The 17,505-nt window shown below is 52.1% G+C and overlaps 8 protein-coding genes across 10 annotated transcripts; 5 read left to right on the top strand and 3 right to left on the bottom strand.

The window, feature by feature from the left end:
- The first annotated feature begins 29 nt into the window (after positions 1 to 29).
- Positions 30 to 1,465, top strand: PV09_00880 (uncharacterized protein). Its single transcript, XM_016353687.1, has one exon. The coding sequence runs from the start codon at positions 285 to 287 to the stop codon at positions 1,032 to 1,034; it is 750 nt and encodes a 249-aa protein (XP_016218840.1). The 5' UTR covers positions 30 to 284; the 3' UTR covers positions 1,035 to 1,465.
- On the bottom strand, positions 1,026 to 2,243 carry PV09_00879. 2 transcript variants are annotated; one of them, XM_016353685.1, is made up of 3 exons: positions 2,016 to 2,243; positions 1,468 to 1,951; positions 1,026 to 1,416 (listed from the first exon to the last, which is right to left on the bottom strand). In XM_016353685.1, the coding sequence occupies exons 1-3, from the start codon at positions 2,055 to 2,057 to the stop codon at positions 1,238 to 1,240; spliced, it is 705 nt and encodes a 234-aa protein (XP_016218838.1). In that variant the 5' UTR covers positions 2,058 to 2,243; the 3' UTR covers positions 1,026 to 1,237. The 2 variants fall into 2 exon arrangements, with proteins under 2 accessions (XP_016218838.1, XP_016218839.1); XM_016353686.1 differs by having other exon boundaries at positions 2,113 to 2,243.
- Positions 2,244 to 2,387: 144 nt separating this feature from the next.
- PV09_00878 lies at positions 2,388 to 5,181 on the top strand. 2 transcript variants are annotated; one of them, XM_016353684.1, is made up of 2 exons: positions 2,388 to 3,666; positions 3,745 to 5,181. In XM_016353684.1, exons 1-2 carry the CDS (start codon positions 2,532 to 2,534, stop codon positions 4,989 to 4,991), a joined length of 2,382 nt encoding a protein of 793 aa, XP_016218837.1. In that variant the 5' UTR covers positions 2,388 to 2,531; the 3' UTR covers positions 4,992 to 5,181. The 2 variants fall into 2 exon arrangements, with proteins under 2 accessions (XP_016218837.1, XP_016218836.1); XM_016353683.1 differs by having other exon boundaries at positions 2,388 to 5,181.
- Positions 5,182 to 6,134: 953 nt separating this feature from the next.
- PV09_00877 (catalase-1) lies at positions 6,135 to 8,816 on the top strand. The gene is made up of 2 exons (XM_016353682.1): positions 6,135 to 6,869; positions 6,926 to 8,816. Exons 1-2 carry the CDS (start codon positions 6,328 to 6,330, stop codon positions 8,661 to 8,663), a joined length of 2,280 nt encoding a protein of 759 aa, XP_016218835.1. The 5' UTR covers positions 6,135 to 6,327; the 3' UTR covers positions 8,664 to 8,816.
- A 481-nt stretch (positions 8,817 to 9,297) lies between these two features.
- On the top strand, positions 9,298 to 11,818 carry PV09_00876 (uncharacterized protein). The gene is made up of 2 exons (XM_016353681.1): positions 9,298 to 9,866; positions 9,947 to 11,818. The coding sequence occupies exons 1-2, from the start codon at positions 9,325 to 9,327 to the stop codon at positions 10,992 to 10,994; spliced, it is 1,590 nt and encodes a 529-aa protein (XP_016218834.1). The 5' UTR covers positions 9,298 to 9,324; the 3' UTR covers positions 10,995 to 11,818.
- Positions 11,819 to 11,901: 83 nt separating this feature from the next.
- PV09_00875 (uncharacterized protein) lies at positions 11,902 to 13,871 on the top strand. Its single transcript, XM_016353680.1, has 2 exons — positions 11,902 to 12,292; positions 12,345 to 13,871. The coding sequence occupies exons 1-2, from the start codon at positions 12,018 to 12,020 to the stop codon at positions 13,594 to 13,596; spliced, it is 1,527 nt and encodes a 508-aa protein (XP_016218833.1). The 5' UTR covers positions 11,902 to 12,017; the 3' UTR covers positions 13,597 to 13,871.
- Positions 13,868 to 15,581, bottom strand: PV09_00874 (uncharacterized protein; the record flags this gene model as incomplete). The annotated part of the gene is made up of 3 exons (XM_016353679.1): positions 13,868 to 14,424; positions 14,476 to 14,798; positions 14,850 to 15,581. 2 exons carry the CDS (start codon positions 15,579 to 15,581, stop codon positions 14,709 to 14,711), a joined length of 822 nt encoding a protein of 273 aa, XP_016218832.1. The 3' UTR covers positions 13,868 to 14,424; positions 14,476 to 14,708.
- A 250-nt stretch (positions 15,582 to 15,831) lies between these two features.
- Positions 15,832 to 17,433, bottom strand: PV09_00873 (uncharacterized protein). The gene has a single exon (XM_016353678.1). It carries the CDS (start codon positions 17,341 to 17,343, stop codon positions 16,252 to 16,254), a length of 1,092 nt encoding a protein of 363 aa, XP_016218831.1. The 5' UTR covers positions 17,344 to 17,433; the 3' UTR covers positions 15,832 to 16,251.
- Between the last annotated feature and the right edge of the window lie 72 nt (positions 17,434 to 17,505).

Below are 17,505 nucleotides of genomic sequence, written 5' to 3'. Positions count from 1 at the left end.
CCTGTAAGCGTGTGCGACGTACGGCCCATCATAAACAGAAGACGGTGGAAAATTGCCCCTCAGTTCTCCTGCTCGTCGAACCAGGTGTTGATTTTGACTCTAGAAGTTTGCGCATGGAAATGTTCGGCGAGGCAGCCAAGGAAGATCGAGAACGACAGGCTCTTCTGGTTTGAGACTCCAGAAAGGGTGACGGAACTCCACACCTTGGTCAGACGCCGCCGTGCCATCTTCTACCCTTTCCATGAAAACAGTCTAGACGAAAGAAATAAGAACGTTTCTTCGCAATGCCAGTTCAACCAACTTTTTTCCAATTGCCAATGACACTGGCACCATGTCCAGCGATCGAATCCAAACCTCCGAAGCCCACTCGTAAACCAGTGCTCCGACTAGAAATCCGCGATCTATCGGAAGAGGGCGCAAGGTCGTTCCTGAGCTTGTTAGACTGCGCGAACGTGCTCGAGAATGCTGTAGACACCGTTATTTCCCTCTTATACACCGAAGCCTCCCACATTCCACCGACACGTTCGATCACGTTGATCCTCCGCTCCATGCCTGGTGTAGCGTACACGACCGGCATGGACATTGACAACGATCATAAGGAGATTCACTTCTCGACAGACTATGTAGCTAGCATACCCATGGAAAGGAGGAAACAGGAGATGCTAGGCGTCATCACCCACGAGATGGTCCATTGCTGGCAGTGGGCTGCTAATGGCACATGTCCGGGAGGCCTCATAGAAGGTATTGCAGACTTTGTGAGGCTACGGGCTGACTTCGTACCGCCTCATTGGAAGCAAGAAGCTGGCGGCGATTGGGACGCTGGTTATCAGCATACTGGCTATTTCCTGGATTGGCTTGAGAGGACATTGGGAGAAGGGACGGTCATCAAAATCAACGATCGGCTGAGAGACAGGAATTACGACGAGGTGGAATTTTGGAGCCATTGCTGTGGCGATGACGTCAAGAATCTTTGGAAGAGGTATAAAGAGAGCCTGGAGAACTCGGGAAACGAGGAACAAGTAGGTATTCACTGAAATCCATACGAGATCGAGGCGCTCGCTGTGAAGCTCTGCAGGAGAGATCATCCACACGGAACTTGACGATAGCATGGATTTGTACGATAACCAGAGGTCGGTGCTTTATATTTGCGTTCTACATTTTTAGATCTATGGTATTTTTCGTTGTCTTCGTGACCCTACTGCCTGGATGTCACCACGCGTTGTTCAAGGCCTTGCTACTAAGACAAAACTGAATTTGTGGATTTGAAGAATTGTGGGAAGATTTTCCGCAACTCCTGCAAATTCTGGATCTGATATTCTGATGCAGGAGTGGGAGGACGGGGCTGTGACGGGTACAGCAGATGGACTGCGGTCCAGCCTAAACTTGCAGCCGCCTTCACATTCATGTATGAGTCGTCTAGGAAATCCTTTAGCTTTGGTAGAATTCACAGAAGAGACGAGTATTTACCAACAAAAAAACAGTCTTTCATATCTTCAACGCCGGCTTCCCTCATGGCCTTGGCGAACATTTCTCTGCTTGGTTTCGCTATTATCCGACCCTCGGGTGCGGCATAGTCACAGTATGTCAATCCCTCAAAGTATTTCTCGACACCCAACAGCCGGACGACGCGCCTTCCATGAGTTACATACGCGTTGGTGAACAGCCAAGGTTTGACCTTGGTCGTGTCAAGGTCTGCGAGAAGCTTTTGCAATTCTTCGTCCGGTTTAAGGATGTCCTCGAGTGGCAGGGCATCATCCACCTGAGCATTGAACTCCAGAGGATCTATGGCGCTGTGGTGTCTCACCAAGCCTTCGATTGCGAGTCCATAATCCTTGTAGTATTTTTGATGCAAAGCTGTGGCATCCTCTTCGGACAGAGAAAGATGAGTCATGAAAAATTTATCTATCAAATTAGACATGATAGGATGGATTTGGGTGCCGATAGGATACAGCTGATCTTTCGTTAGCGCCGGAACCATATAGTCTATTATTTACATGGAGCAATTCGTCACACACGCAATTGTCAATGTCGAAGAAGAGCACGGCTCGTTGCGCCATATTTACTGACGAGTAAGGGATACACCCAATCTAGCCGCTTAAGAGAATGACTGACCACGTTGGCGATTATATCTAAAAAATGGAAGAACAGCGTCTAAAAAAGAGCCCCGTGAATCCTATGACTCTTCACACATGGATCAAAACGGCAACAGAATGACCAAGACAAGTATTGGCGTCTGAGCAGCCAATCACCAGCGAAAGAGTTGCGGATGCCCATCATAGTCGTGGTTCTGCGGGAAAGTTCACGCCTGAATGCCTTCAGGCCGAAACTGAGCAGTTCAACCAGCTGCCATCTCACCAGCACACCTGCGTTTCTTATTTCTCCATACCCATCGTGGCACACGAGTGTCAACATGTATGACACCATCACTGGAAACATCCACTCCATACATATAACAATGTGCTTTCTTCTGCGTGTATAAAGAGAGACGCCCTCCTATCCTGTAGTTGGCAGATCCTCGCGGTCAGAAGGAAATGTCTGCAACACGCGTTGAGTCCGCATACCTCAATGGCACTGGAGCCTCAGCTGTCCCAGACGCTGCGGCTCGTAGCGAAGCGTTCTATGAGAAGCTTCTCCAGTTGCATGAAGATGTCAGCAACGGCAAGAACCCACGCTTGACGTTTACGCAAGCACCACAAAAGTCGCAGTCCCGCAGTTCAACCCTTGCGAACATTTCCGGTTCCACTCACTCACAAACAGAAGTTCTTTCTCGGCCTCCCGCTCTTGATAAAACTGCGTCCTCTCATCTCCTTTCGTCATCTGCGGCGGCCTTGACTACCGCCCATCCTGCGACTAGATCGAATTTAACCCCTGCTAAGACCAATAATGGACCGCAGCAAAAAACGGACGATCCTACGCGTCTGAAAATCATCCAGGAGGCTCGTCGGAAGCTTGAGAGAGCCATAGCAGAATATGCAAAAGCTGAAGAACCGATACTCAAGAATGCCAGAGAAATACCTCTGAATCTTCTTGCCCTTGCTCATGCACAAGTAGCACCCATCTCTGGCTTAAAGCGCGACTCGTCAGAAGATACTTTTGACGAGGATTCTTACTACTCTAGCAAGGCCAATAGTTGGTCTACCGAGCATACTGAGCCACAGCTTGGCCACACGGATAATGCGATTGTTATTTCTGACGACGAAGAAGATCTGTATGAACCACCATCGCAGGTAGATGGGAATTTGCCAGCGACTGGCCAGTCAAAGATATCGACAGCTCAACATTTAGAAGCCACAAACTCCAATGGCGAATGGGAACCAGACTGGGATGAGGAGGAGGATTATGAACCGCCAGCGCCTGCAGCATTTGGGTCCAATCATCCCCGTCCTTCTCCACAGCGTTCCACCGCCGTGTCTGCAACACAGCGTACTTCTTACGCACAGTTACAAAACCTCCCGCAAGACATCACGAGCAGACTGGATCTTCGGGCACAGATGCCTGCCATAGCCGTGAACCAGATCCCCACGCCGGCTGCACCTCAACCATCACGCATCTCGCCTTTGACTGCCGGCAACTTGACCCGCACGATGCAATCTCATATCAGTAGCATACAGCACGCACACACAAGCGAAAATATGGCGCACGTTGGTAGTCAATCAGAGTCTCAAGGTAACATCCAATCGGTTTCCGAGAAAGACATAAGGAAACAAAAACGCCTTGCTCGAAAGGAGGCTAAAGCAGCTGCAGTGGCAGAGTCCTCAAAGAAACGCAAGAGAGCTACTCCAGAGAAGCCGTTGGAGAAAAAAGGCAAGCGGCGCGCGGTCCAAGATCAGCAAAGCACGCCAGAACCGTACATCAAACCAGAGCCTGCTTCACCTGCACCTGGGCTTGCCGCGATCCCCTCCCGTCGCTCTAGCGTCGTCTATCGAGCCCAGGCTGACGCCGGGGTGTATTCTTCACCACATAATACGGGAGCACGCTCTGCTTATATCTCTGATCAGGAGCACTCACCCCGCGGTTACAGATACGCTGATGTTGATGCTACAGATCGTGTAGTTATGCCACCACCAAAGCCAATTCGTCGTGGGATTGAGAGTCAAGACCTTCGGCGAGTAGCAAGCTTACAACATGCACGACGGCCTATGTCACCTAGTCATGATTATCCTACCTATGCTGATCCCCGTGCTCAGCCATCGCGTTACGAGTATTTTGAGCAACCTGTTTCCCGGGTTCCTGCGTATCATGAATCCTCGGTGCGGCCCTCGTCTGTCAGGCCAGCTCGAACACCGTCTCCACATGCGATTAATACGTATGACCCACGTTACTCAGCGGCTGCGCCACGCCCAGGTCAAATTGTGACCGATGCTTATGGCAATCGCTACATAGCCGAGCTTGTTCCAGAGGAATATGGCGCTATCGGTCGGAGAGCTCATCCTGAGGACTATTATGGCCGCTATCCATCGAAACGGGCAGAAGCATATGAAGATGATCCATACAGCATGGCTCAGCCAACAAGATCGCGAGCTTACTCAACCATGCCAGAGCCTATGCCAGCTGATCGTCGTTTACGTGCATATTCACACATACCAGAACCAACCGCGGATCCACTTGTTGCTGGCCGCGCATATTCTGTCCATCCCCCTGCCCCTCGTCCTCGAGAGACTCATCACTCGGATGAGAACGCAGCCTACAGCCAGCGTCGTGTGCCAAGCCGATATGTTGAAGGAACCTCGCCGCATGCTGCGTACACTGCAGAATATCCGCCGATTCCTCGTGCTTACAGCACTAGACCTGATGCTTCACGAGTTGATATGCTTCCAGAATATTCGCGCGCACGCGCGGGCAGCATGGTTCCTACGCGTCACGGCGAGATGGCTCCACCAGCTTTGCCAGTCATGCGGCCGCGAGATGCTGCCCCACCTGATGATCGATATCCTTCAGGTAGCGCGAGGGGGCAGTACGACGATCGCAGAGCGCTCGGCTACAGGGTCTAATGCGTAATACCTAGGTTGTATATAATCCTACGGAATGTGTATCATTGGGACTGTACTTTACTTTGTTAGAACATGGGTGCTGCAATAAATCGTGTTATCTTCTAGTATTGCAGCTGATTTGAGCTACTCAGCCTGTGCAATAAGATTTGGGTCCTAATAGCTGAATCAGGAATCAAAACATACTTGATCGCCTTCGCTCTGGGTAGTGATCCAGGTCCTCCGACGGGATGGTATCCCACATTAAGATTTTTTTTTTTTTTTGCAATTAGCTCAATCGCTGGCGGTGCATTTGTTTCACGTTGTTCACAAATCTGATGATGAGAAGAGGTAACAAGAGCCTTTGGCAACCTCTCGGCTTGGAATCACCGAGTAAGCCAAAATTCCCTGCGATTCTTTTTGGCTGGGAAAAATACTGGGCTCCCTTTTCAATTTGCTCCGCGAGCCCGATCGAACTGCGTGGACCTTGTCATCCTTGTGTATGTGCAATGGCTATTACCCTTTCGAGAAAAAAGTGCAACATTCCCAGATGGAGTCAAATTTGTCTGCGATCCAGAGCTGGTACTGCATTCTCTCGAACTAATTGAAACTACATCTGCTCAATCGGCCATGTGGTGAGGCCGGAAATAAGATTGTCTTCCAACACTGTCGAAGCTGCATCAGCTCAACCGTTGGACGACAAAAGTAGCATCCAGGTCTGCTTACTTCAATGGCCTGTCTAGATCAGTCAAGCCGGCCACCGTTCCGAATATGTAGTGAACGCCGAATCAAAATCGGAGAGCCATCTCGCCAATGTGCTCACATGTCGGAATCAAGCCTTCTTCTTGTCACATCGCAGGCTGCAGGGCAGTTCGTCTCAATCGTGCATTTCGTCAGGATTACCTCACAAAGCCCCACTAGATCATAGATGACCGTTGAGGGGACTTTCGAAGAGTGGAGTGCGTAGCGGCGATTCGGAGTTGACACCGAGAGCGGAACATCGGAATCTGGCATGGGAATCTCAGAAATTGCCATGTTGCTGACATACAAGCTCAACGTGATTAGGGAAGCCGGCGGCGTCTCCATTGGCAAAAAGCAACAATCGCGACGTGGGACCCTAGGAAGCTCAACTGCCGGCACTTGATACATGACATCTACAGGACGATAGGTTGCGTCATCAAACGAAAATCAACGTTAAGCGAAGAGGTATCAGCGCATCATGATGACATAGCGCTGCGAAGAAAGCTCTGCAGTCACGCTGGCTTTGTTAAAGAGGTCCTTATTCAATGTTTAGCTTGCACCAAGCATCCTCGGGTTGTTCTATATCATTGCCCTTTCCACTAAGTCTTGCGGGATTTGAATGGAAAACGCGAATCTTCTATCCTCGAAGGTGAAGGACGCGACATCAAGCATGACTTCGGCAATAGCAAGCAGCCTTGGCAAAGCCACCGAGGCACTGCAGAATCACGAACATGGCGCCAAAGTCGGCCAGCTGGCGTCCGTCACAAAGGACGCTCACGACCCGAATTACCGGATCACTTCGGATTTCGGCGTCAAGCAGGCCAACACGGATGACTGGCTGAAGGTTGCAAACGGAGAGAAGACGGGCCCCATGCTACTTGAAGATCATTTCGGACGGGAGAAGATTCACAGATTCGACCACGAACGGATTCCAGAGCGCGTCGTCCACGCACGCGGCGCTGGCGCTTTTGGCACCTTCAAGCTTCATGAAAGCGCCGCGGACGTGACGAGCGCTGGAGTGTTGACTGACACAAGCCGTGAGACGCCCGTGTTCTTGCGCTTCTCGACCGTTCTCGGTAGCCGTGGAAGTGCCGATACCGTGCGTGATGTACGGGGCTTTGCGGTTAAGTTCTACACGAAGGAAGGTAACTGGGACATTGTGTACGTACCTAAATAACTACACTAATAGTCCAATACATGCCGCTGACCACCTGCAGCGGGAACAACATCCCCGTTTTCTTCATCCAGGATGCCATGAAGTTCCCGGACGTCATTCACGCTGGCAAACCGGAGCCTCACAACGAAGTTCCTCAGGCTCAAACTGCGCATAACAACTTCTGGGACTTTCAGTTCATGCACACCGAAGCCACTCACATGTTCATGTGGGCGATGAGCGATCGTGCTATCCCACGTTCGTATCGTATGATGCAGGGCTTCGGCGTGAACACGTTTCAGCTCATCAACGAGAAAGGCGAGCGGCATTTCTGCAAGTTCATTTTCACCCCAGAACTCGGTGTGCATTCCTTGGTGTGGGATGAAGCCCTCAAGCTCGCCGGTCAAGACCCTGACTTTCACCGCAAAGATTTGTGGGAAGCCATCGAGAACGGAGCGTTTCCCAGATGGAAGTTCGGCATTCAGGTCATTCCTGAAGCACGTGAAAACGATTTTGAATTTGATATCCTTGATGCTACCAAGCTATGGCCAGAAGAGCTGGTGCCAATTCGATACATAGGCACGCTGGAGCTGAACCGCAACGTCGACGAGTACTTCACGCAGACCGAGCAGGTGGCGTTTTGCACAGCGCACGTTGTACCAGGTATCGGTTTCTCGGACGATCCACTCCTGCAGGGTAGGAACTTCTCGTATTTCGACACGCAGTTGAGCAGACTGGGCATTAATTGGCAGGAATTGCCGATCAACAAACCTGTTTGTCCGGTTATGAATCATAACCGTGATGGCCAGGGCAGACATACCATCACCAAAGGCACCGTCAATTACTGGCCCAATCGCTTCGGTGCCGTCCCGCCTGCAAGTAAAGCTGAAGGCGCCTTCGAGGAGTATCCTGCGAAGGTTATGGGTATCAAAGCGAGATTACGAAGTAAGAAGTTCCAGGAACATTTCAGCCAAGCCCAACTGTTCTTCAATTCGCTATCCGAAATTGAAAAGCAACACACGGCCGCGGCACTTTCTTTTGAGCTAGACCACTGCGACGACCCTGTCGTGTACGAGCGTATGTGCGACCGTCTTGCAGAGATCGATCTTGGTCTTGCTCAAAAGGTGGCTGAGCTAGTTGGCGGACCCATTCCTCATGAGCAGAGAAGGGCGAATCACGGCAAGAAGACGAAAGGGCTGAGTCAGTTAGAGTATGTGCCAGAGACTCCTACGATCGCGTCGCGTCGCGTGGCAATCATCATTGCAGATGGTTACGACCCAATCGCGTACCATGGTATCAAGGCCGCTCTGAAGGCAGCGCAGGCGCTGCCCTTCACGATTGCTCCACGCCGAACGCCTATTTTCGCGGCCGGTGAGGATAGATCAAACGGCAAGGGAGTCGTTCCTGATCATCATCTCGAAGGGATGCGATCGACAATGTTCGACTCTGTGTTCATCCCCGGCGGTGAGCAATCCATCGCCACTCTGAAGAAGAATGGCCGTGCCATTCATTGGGTGAGAGAGGCTTTCGGTCATCTGAAGGCGATCGGTGGTACCGGGGAGGCCGTCTCATTCATCAAGGATGCATGCGAGCTACCCGGAGTCCAATTCAGCGAGTCGGCTGGCGTGACCGAATCGTACGGCGTGGTAACGGCACAGGCAACGAAGCCAGAGAGCTTCAGCGAGGCGATCAGCATTGCGAAGGGCGCGAAGGACTTTGTTGGCGCTTACTTCTTTGCGATCTCGCAGCATAGGAACTGGGACAGGGAACTTGACGGACTGTCGAGTATGCTCGCTTATTGATTTCGACGTATGTTTAGCTCTATTCTCAGGGAGCAGAATGCTTTTTTGGTTCGATCAATCCACAATTCGATGGTACATCTGATTTCTCTAAGTTGGTATCAGCATTTAAAGATGAAATGTCAATCGTTGACGGTATATTATGATATATGCAAAGAGACTCTCGTGATACTCTCGTTCTTTAGCGTCTATCCTATTCCAACTTTAATTGGCTACTGTGATCATTACGACCCAAGCTCACAATTCGCGCAGGTTCAAGCAAATCACTCTTCGTGAAAGTATCCATAGAAACCTCGTAGGTCCCCAATGGCTGTCTTTTCGCCGTTGCTCATCGCGTAAACCATTCAGTGAGAAGGCTTCATGTGGAGACAGGTACACGTCATCGCAGGGTACAGAACATGCTCAGGAGGATCAGAGATTGGCGAAGATGAGCTTGCGTGAACCAATGCAATGCCCAACAGACTGCAAAGTCAATGGTAGATGGGCATAGGTTGGTGGAGTATTACTTTGACTCATGATTGGTTAGTTCATCAGAAAAATCTAGAACTAGGCGGGGTAGTTCTAGCCTTGCCGTTCTGTAACCAGGATCCGCTTTTCACCACTGCACTTGTGACGTCTACAAATCTGAAGGGCCCGCCGGAGATTCTTTTGTTCATGACAGGCCATGGCAGAACACGAGACACGCGTGCGTTCGCTGGAGGCGCAGATTGCCACGCTTGAAGCGCAGCTCCAGTCGCTCCGCGACCAGCTCCTGAGGGCGCGCAAAGATGCGAACGACGCGTCCAGGCTCCACGCTGGCTTGACCCCCCGCGAAGAGACTCCACATCCTCAAGCCGCGTCGATGGACGAGCAATTCTTCCATTCGTACGGGCCCGAGATCTTGTCGGCTCTCGCTCAACCTACAGACGAGCCGCCTACGCAGTGGCCCCTCGGCCACGCCGAGTACAAACGCTATGGCCGACAGCTGATAATGCCGGAAATCGGCCTGCCTGGTCAGCTCAGGCTCAAGCGCGCGAGAGTTCTGATCGTCGGTGCTGGAGGGCTTGGGTGTCCTGCCGCAATGTATCTTGCCGGCGCCGGGGTGGGCACGCTGGGTCTGGTGGACGGCGATGAGGTCGAACTCAGCAACCTACACAGACAGGTGCTACACCGTAGTCACCGGGTAGGCATGAGCAAGGTCGACAGTGCGGTAGAAGGCTTAAGAGAGTATGTGTTATGCTTCAGGCGTCTACGTTTGGCGCTCGCGTCTCGGGTGAACATGAAGCTGATTTGTCTGGGAACACAAGACTCAATCCCCTTGTTGAATACGTAACCTACAAGACCCGTCTAGAGCCTCAAAATGCACTTCAGATATTCGCCCAGTTCGATCTTGTGCTCGACTGTTCCGACAACCCGGCTACGCGCTATTTGATCTCAGACACCTGCGTACTCCTCGGCAAGCCTCTTGTCTCTGCTTCCGCTTTACGGACAGAAGGCCAAATCATGGTGCTCAACTACCCAGCGAGGCCAGCTGGGATCTCAGGAGGTGGACCTTGTTATCGATGTATCTTCCCAAAGCCGCCTCCTGCGGACAGCGTTGTCACATGTGGCGAGGGTGGCATACTGGGGCCCGTGGTAGGCGCCATGGGCGTTCTTCAAGCACTGGAAGCGATTAAAGTCATCACCGCCGGAGAGACGTCCACAAATCCGAAGTTGCCAGGCTTGTCGCCTGCCAGCACCTCGTCATTTCCACAATCAGCTCTAAATCCGCCCAGTCTGCTTATATTTTCCGCCTACAGCAATCCTCAGTTCAGAACCATAAAACTGCGGTCGCGATCGCCCAAATGCGCAGCGTGCTCATCCCAGGCCACCATCACCCCGGACGCTCTTCTGTCCGGGTCGATGGATTACGTGCAGTTCTGCGGGTTCACCAGCCCCGTCAACCTCCTTTCACCAGAAGAGCGTATCACCGCGATGCAATATGCGGAGAAACGCAAGGAAATTTCCCTGGCTGAGAAACAGCATCGCCTGATCGATGTTCGCGAGAAGGTGCAATATGACCTCGGCCATCTTTTCGGCAGCATCAACGTGCCCTTTTCTCAGCTGAACGCGCTGAACAGCGGTAACGCTGGCCACGACACTTTGGATCTCATCGACGAAGTCAGGGAGTACATTGGACGTGAGAGCAATGAACCAGTGATAGTGATTTGTAGGCTGGGCAACGACAGTCAACTTGCGGTGAGGAAGTTCAAGGAACTAGGTTTGGACGAGGGAGGAAAGATTTGGTTCGGAGATGTGAAAGGGGGTCTCAAGGCTTGGAGGGAGGAGGTTGACGTAAATTTCCCGGACTATTGATGCGATCGACGGAGACTGGCCTTTGTCGAATGCCGTTGAACGTATCCACTGCTGTTGACTTGGGCCACGCCGCGATGGACAAGAGATCAGATGGGAGCGTTCTATCCAGGGCCCTGAAGGTCGCTCTGTAATGGAAAAGTGATGGCAACTTCGGCATTGCCTGCCGCGAAGGGGGGCGTCTGCATTTTCTTAGGCACATGATGGGGCTCTCTGTTACAGCGGAGGACGGTCATCCTTAGAAACGCGGGAATTGGAAAACAAGGACTGTTTTTGCACTTGCTTGTTGTCACGACTGGCCAAGCCCTCCCTTGGTTTCTACCATGCGCTATGCGGGAGGCCCAGGCAAGGAAAGGATCGGGGTTCACAGCGTTTCCGAGCGACGCTGTCCAGCACGTTTGTTGGCGAAGAGCTACGTGTATTTGGGGTTCGGGACACTTGTGGAAGTGCTCTAAACGTAGAGAACAGCGCTTGGTTTCTCCAAGCCATGCGCGGGCTTGAAGGCGAGTGCTGGGTTAGGGGATGACCCCCACGCTCACATGCACCGGGGTGGGGGTGCCTCAGTGCTGTGGTTTGTCGACAGGCGAGGAGCGCGGCGATGCCGATCGCTGTGAGATCTGGATAGAACGGTGCCGAGGGAAAGCAGGACGGTGCTATTGTACGTGAGAAGCAAAGGCCAAACGCGGGAAATGACGTACCTCTGGTGCTCGAAAGCGGAAAGGTGGTCGCGTGCCGAACATGGTGGAGGCAAGAATACCTCCGTCGATGCATGAGATTTTCACGCTCGGCCACGGGCATTGGCTGCGTACCTTGCTGCAACGTCATGCTCTTGATTTAGCCCGTTTTTTTCCCCTTCGCAGATCGGCTGTCGCGTGTTCCATCATCTTCCGTCCTCCGGCCTGTAAAACACCTGCGCCATCTCCCTGTCTCCTCCCCAAGGTCCCGTCCATTTATTCTCCAGCTTGATCAGCTTCTTCGTCCTGTACGTCGCATTCGTGCATCCGGTGTTGATGTCTTCCAGCCGCAATGCTCAGCTTCAACATCATCCCTAGTTTCCCTGAATACACGGGCCCCTTTGCCGTAGGCTCATGCGATGCTGAATTGCCCGTAGCGGATCTTACCGCACCCAGCCCAGCACCAGAGGGCTCTGATATCGCCACGGTCTCGTTCCGAATCTTCTATCCGTGCGAGCCAACAACCAAATCAAGGCCGATTCGATGGCTTCCAGGTCCCCAGAAGGCGTCGCTGGCAGCGTACGCAAAATTTCTAGGCGCCAACAACCTGGTTGCTGAAGGCATATCGTACGTCCGAGCAACATTAGCCGCAATTGCCAAATATTGACGATGTTCGCAGCCTTTTCCCGCATCTGCTTTACTACACAACAATCCCGGCTCTTCGTAACGCCCCTCTACTTAAGCCGACGACAAGAGCGGGACGATGGCCAGTCATGGTGTTTTCCCATGGTCTTGGTGGCTCGCGAAATGCGTATTCGCATATCTGTGGCACTTTGGCAAGCCATGGTCTCATTGTGATTGCCCCCGACCACAGAGACAGGTCTGCTCCGGTTTCGTACATTCGAGCGACGAGCAAGACTCCGGCCAAGATTCTCGATTACAAACGATATTCGCATACCCCTTCTCCAGAGGTCTACGCTGGAAGAGATGAGCAGTTGAAGATTCGGCTGTGGGAACTTGGCTTGATCCATGATGCAATGCTAAGAATGGATCTTGGCCAGACTCTGGACAACCTCGATCCGAACTGCACCACGTGGCGCAAAAAGGACAAGAATGACGTTTTGAAGATGTTCAACGGGGTCATGGACGTCCACAGGCCCGGCGCAATCATCTGGGCTGGACACAGCTTTGGCGCTTGCACGACCACGCAATTGCTCAAGAGCACGTACTGGGGTCCTGCTCGGGGCGAAAAGGCGGTTAATAACCCCTTGTTTTCGCCCGGCGCCGACTCGAGCCTTTCGAAGCAAATCACGCCGGACAGCCCAGCCATTCTTCTGGACATGTGGTGTCTGCCTCTACAATCGCCTCAAACTAGGGAGTTATGGGAGAAGCCAATGCCTGGCTTCGCTCCAAATGGCCCAGGAGGTCGTGGCATCCTTGCGATTCTGTCGGAGGCCTTTTTCAAGTGGCAGGACAACTTGTCGGCGATGAGCATGGCCCTGACGTCGAACATACCCGGCGATTCGCGGCCTGGGCCGCGGTTTTTTTACCCGACAACGTCAGCCCATCTATCACAGAGCGACTTCGGAATCCTGTTCGGCTGGCTGATAAAGAGGGTGTTGAAGACCGAGCAGCCTCCGGAGCGGTACATCAAGCTGAATGCAAGGGCGATTCTGGAGGTGTTGCGTGAGAACAACTACGAGGTCGCCGAAACCAGCGCCTTTGATCGCGAGGAGGAAACAGAGGAGGCCAAGACGGTTCCGGATGGAGGCGTAAAGAAGACGGGCGATTGGAGGATTCTGGATGTCGACGGTAACATTCCAGGCTGGAAGGCGATCAACCTCGACCGGTTGACTGGAGACGGGGGGCAACCAGTCCGTGGGCGCAGTCCGGCCAACGAGACCGAAGTCCTAGGTGAGGTAGCTGCCTGAGTTTTCACTGTTTCTGGGGCAAGATTCATCAATTGGCGTTTTTTTTTTGTTGTTGTGTGAGCGTTCTTAGCGATTAGAGAGCATATGTCCTGGGTGATTTAGCAGGAGTTTCGGTACAACATGTTCTGACCAAGAGATCCTCAATGTCGAGGAATGAATGAACGAAACGAATTGGAATTGTGTTATATTCTGGAATCATGGTTCAAGGCTTAGAGATATGTTGAAGGGTCAAAAATAAAAGCTTTCAGGCCAAGAGAGCCTTTTTGAGTCTCTAATGTTTGGTGCCCTCTCCGTGTTAGCCGTTGATCCCATTTCACATGTCCACGTCAACAGTCTTCGTCACGCAAATCTGATGTGACTCGCACATGCTGCCATCATCTGAACAAACCACCCAGTCTGTACGTTTAACATTGGCGAAGAATATTCAACGCCTCCGGTCTCCCTGCGGACATCAATGAACGTCAGGTACAAGAGCAAAATGCACGAACACGCTCAAAACCATCTGTGATTCGCGATAGTCGTAGGGCAGCATGTACATGTAATCCATCCTCAATCGCATCATGACCAACAGGGAAGCATATAACCCCCCGCTGCAGTTAGAAATCCACCAGGCCAGTACAGCTCCAACCAGTGCCGATCTCAAATCTGGTGTCTTACGATGGAAGCAGGATGGAAGAGACCTGTTAGAGAAGTCAAGGAACACCTTCGCCAATTATCTTGCTTTCATGGATGGCACGAGCGGAGCAGATTAGGCCAATATTCAGGTCGTCTAGTTCTGAAGGGGTCACCTTGTCCATACATTAGAGCAATTTATACTTCGTGCTTCGGCTACCCGAGGTCAATGTCAGGCGATGCGAGTGGAGCGAGATGTTTTCTCACCATGAATTCTGCTGGCATCAATAGAATGGGCCCCAAATGCCTTCTTGCGATGTGCTGGGATCGTGTACATCAGGTATTGCGAGGGGCTTGGTCAATCTGGAGGGCTTCTGTTCACGGACGAATTGGCAAAAAGTCACATTCATCCCAAAGCCCAAAGAACAGTCTTTGCTGATGCCCAAAGGCTGATGCGTTTGTACGGCTGAAATAGCATGGTCTGTTTGCGTGATGGTGTGTCAATCAATCCATCTCTGCCTCTTTTTGTCGTAACCAATAACGCTGAGATCGATGTTGAGCATCTTGAGCATCATGTCCATTGTGAAGCTCTTGAATTGGTCAGTGAAACCGGACTCGATAATTCAGGGATAAATACTCACATCGTCGTCGCTGTAACCATCGCCACCGTCTTCTTCGTACTCTTTTTCTGTTTTCGTTCTCGCGTCATACTCCCACTCCTCTTCAAACTGTCCTTCACTCTTGACCTTTCGGACTTCAACGAGATCTCCGTTCTCGTCGTAGACCTCCTCGTCGACGTGATTGATTGGCTCATCCCACTTATTGTATTCGGCCATTTCTCGCTGTCTTTCACGCCACGCGCGCACGCCACCCATACGGAAGACCTTGTCCCTCACTTCGGAGAAGACGAGCTCCGCTGCTTCACGCGCGGCTTTGCGCCATTTGGCTGTCAGTTCGTCTAATTCGGCGTCTTTGTTCGACCCTGTCAAGCGCAAAGCTTGATCGAGAGTGTCGACATCTTGACGCGTTTTTAAGATGGTTGATTCCAAGACACGTATTTCATGTGACGTATTTTGGATTTCAAGAGACACGGCAGGATCTGACGATGTTGCAGATGCAGCAAACGGCCTGGCTTTCCCTTGGTGCAGTCTTACATGGCTCTTGAGAGGTGTAAATGATGTTGACTCCGACGGCGACGGTGTCACGGATGTGATGCTCGAATAATTCTCGTTGGCGCCTTTTGGTAATATCACTGAAGGTGAGGGGACCTGTCGGTCGCCACTCTGTTCCGCAATCGTTTTCAGCGGCGATTTGAATGGCTTGTTCACCGCCGCGTCAAGCTTGCGACGCTTGCCCAGCGATCTATGTTCCATCGCCTGTGGAACCAGAAAAAAAAATCGGGTTTCGCAATATATTCTAAATGGTTTATAACAGCAGTAGCTCGATAGCAAGCGCAGCGTCTCAAGATTTATGCGGACAAACAGGTTGGAAGCAGTAGAAAGGTGGCACCCACGCCATCGAGGCAGGGACGCTCTTGCCGCATGCGCAACTGCCGTTCGAAGGTCAAACATATCGGCGGCCAGATAACAGGATATTGATATAACTAGCACAAAAGCCACGTCTTCACGGTGATTTGAAAATTTACTATTTGCGTAGTTGGTGCTTTCGAATACATGTTGATCATGCTCATAAACACAAGTCATACGAAAGCCGTCGTATTTGAACAGTCATCCGCCTCGTCATAACAATGGCCTTGTACGTCCCTAAGTCAGTCCAGACTAAATGATATGGTTCTCGCAAATCGCCCTCCTGGGCTACAACGCCCAAGGGTCTATCGTAGCTTATCTGGTCAGCTCTGCGAAGTTCTTATGTACTAGCGGGGTCCAGAATGGTCGAGAAATGCTGAAAATCGAGAGGATGAACAGAGCGCATGATTCTCATCTTGCTTTAGGAATGTTAAATAACGAACCAAGTTTGTGTGGGTATCCTATAGTACAATGCAGATATATATCAAGAATGCGCTCATGGCATAAGGCTGACCGCCTACCGCAACCGTTGAGTTGTACCGACCAGCCCATGCGGTGATGGAGTCTCCAGCGGTGCGTTTTTCAACTTCTGCTTCCTCGCGTGTGCTTTGGAAGGCGCTGGTTTTGATGCTGTCGTTGCTTCCCCCACAGACTCGAAAACTGTTCCATGTGCTTCGCCAATCAGCGCCTCCCAAAACGTCGTAGCTGCGGCCGATGTTGACAGTACTTTGACTTTCCCTTCGGCACTAAGCGCGAATGGACCAAGAGCAATTTTAGAGATGACAACGGCCGGACTGTCGAATTCCATGGCGGTGTGGTTGCTTAAATATGCCGAAAGAGCAGCTGTAAATGGACCGGTGATTTTTCGCTCAGGTCTGACATCCCAATCATTGTCGCGAGGCCTACTTGTCTGAAACTGCCTCCATAGCCCGTCGCCTCTGCTCTGGAACTCGCGAATGTCGTCTTTGGCAATGACGATGTCGAGGCTCTTAAGATGCGGGGCTGCTGCTGGAAAGGACAACTGAACGCCGACACCTTTTGACAGCGATTCAAGGTCGAGCAGGGCATCGTCCTCCTCCCGGGTAATGGTTTGCTGCAGCAGGCGCTCCAGCGATGAACTGAGGAACGAAGAGCGCAGGCTCATAGGAAAGATGTGCGAATCAAACGTCCTGGAAAGGAAATCAAGAAACAGCTCTCTCAGCGTGGCTGGCATGCGCAAGAGCAACAGAGGCAGCGAAGTGAAGCCGCTTGTGGCCGACATCTTCGAGCGGTCGCCGAGCAACAAAGCATTATACTTTGCTCGCTCGAACTTCAGTTGTACGTGGACACCACGTGCGTTGTTGGGATCCAGGCGGGCAGGATCGCCTCGTACAGTTTCCCGCAACGCCTGGTCATCGATCAGGCTCCATTCACACGCTTCGAGGCTGCCGGAGCCGGCGATTTCAGGCTGGAGGTCCGCCAACAGGAGCCTTCTGGCATTGTCGTCCGCAAGGTGGTCCTGCAGTCGTCGAGCGTGGAGCTGCAGGCTGTCGAACAACGGACTGGAGCCATGGTAGAGCGGAGATGCGCGATACAGATGGAGCGTCGAGCCGTACAGAGGGTAGTCCATGGCCACCACGGCGTGTGTCTGGCGCAAGAGCGCGATGGCGCTGTGTCCGTTGGCTGCAGGTGAAGCCCAGCGGGCGTGACGCGTCTCACCGGGACGCGCTGATGGTCGCGCATGCTGGAGTTGGCAGAGAAACGGAGACGCACCGCCACGTGCGCCACACGG

This window comes from Verruconis gallopava (assembly GCF_000836295.1).
Source record: "Verruconis gallopava strain CBS 43764 unplaced genomic scaffold supercont1.2, whole genome shotgun sequence".
Classification (NCBI taxonomy): Eukaryota; Fungi; Ascomycota; class Dothideomycetes; order Venturiales; family Sympoventuriaceae; genus Verruconis; species Verruconis gallopava.
This window is presented reverse-complemented; position numbering and strand designations above follow the sequence as displayed.

Excerpts from the sequence above, each read along its gene's own strand:
- PV09_00877 (XM_016353682.1), top strand. The coding sequence starts at position 6,328 with ATGGAAAACGCGAATCTTCTATCCTCGAAGGTGAAGGACGCGACATCA. Across the intron at positions 6,870-6,925 it reads GAAGGTAACTGGGACATTGT|CGGGAACAACATCCCCGTTT; the intron begins GTACGTACCTAA and ends GACCACCTGCAG.
- PV09_00875 (XM_016353680.1), top strand. The coding sequence starts at position 12,018 with ATGCTCAGCTTCAACATCATCCCTAGTTTCCCTGAATACACGGGCCCC. Across the intron at positions 12,293-12,344 it reads CTGGTTGCTGAAGGCATATC|CCTTTTCCCGCATCTGCTTT; the intron begins GTACGTCCGAGC and ends CGATGTTCGCAG.
- PV09_00873 (XM_016353678.1), bottom strand. The coding sequence starts at position 17,343 with ATGGACTACCCTCTGTACGGCTCGACGCTCCATCTGTATCGCGCATCT.
- PV09_00879 (XM_016353685.1), bottom strand. The coding sequence starts at position 2,057 with ATGGCGCAACGAGCCGTGCTCTTCTTCGACATTGACAATTGC. Across the intron at positions 1,952-2,015 it reads TCTTCGACATTGACAATTGC|CTGTATCCTATCGGCACCCA; the intron begins GTGTGTGACGAA and ends ACGAAAGATCAG. Across the intron at positions 1,417-1,467 it reads GAAAGACTGTTTTTTTGTTG|ACGACTCATACATGAATGTG; the intron begins GTAAATACTCGT and ends AGGATTTCCTAG.
- PV09_00876 (XM_016353681.1), top strand. The coding sequence starts at position 9,325 with ATGGCAGAACACGAGACACGCGTGCGTTCGCTGGAGGCGCAGATTGCC. Across the intron at positions 9,867-9,946 it reads GCGGTAGAAGGCTTAAGAGA|ACTCAATCCCCTTGTTGAAT; the intron begins GTATGTGTTATG and ends TGGGAACACAAG.
- PV09_00880 (XM_016353687.1), top strand. The coding sequence starts at position 285 with ATGCCAGTTCAACCAACTTTTTTCCAATTGCCAATGACACTGGCACCA.
- PV09_00878 (XM_016353683.1), top strand. The coding sequence starts at position 2,532 with ATGTCTGCAACACGCGTTGAGTCCGCATACCTCAATGGCACTGGAGCC.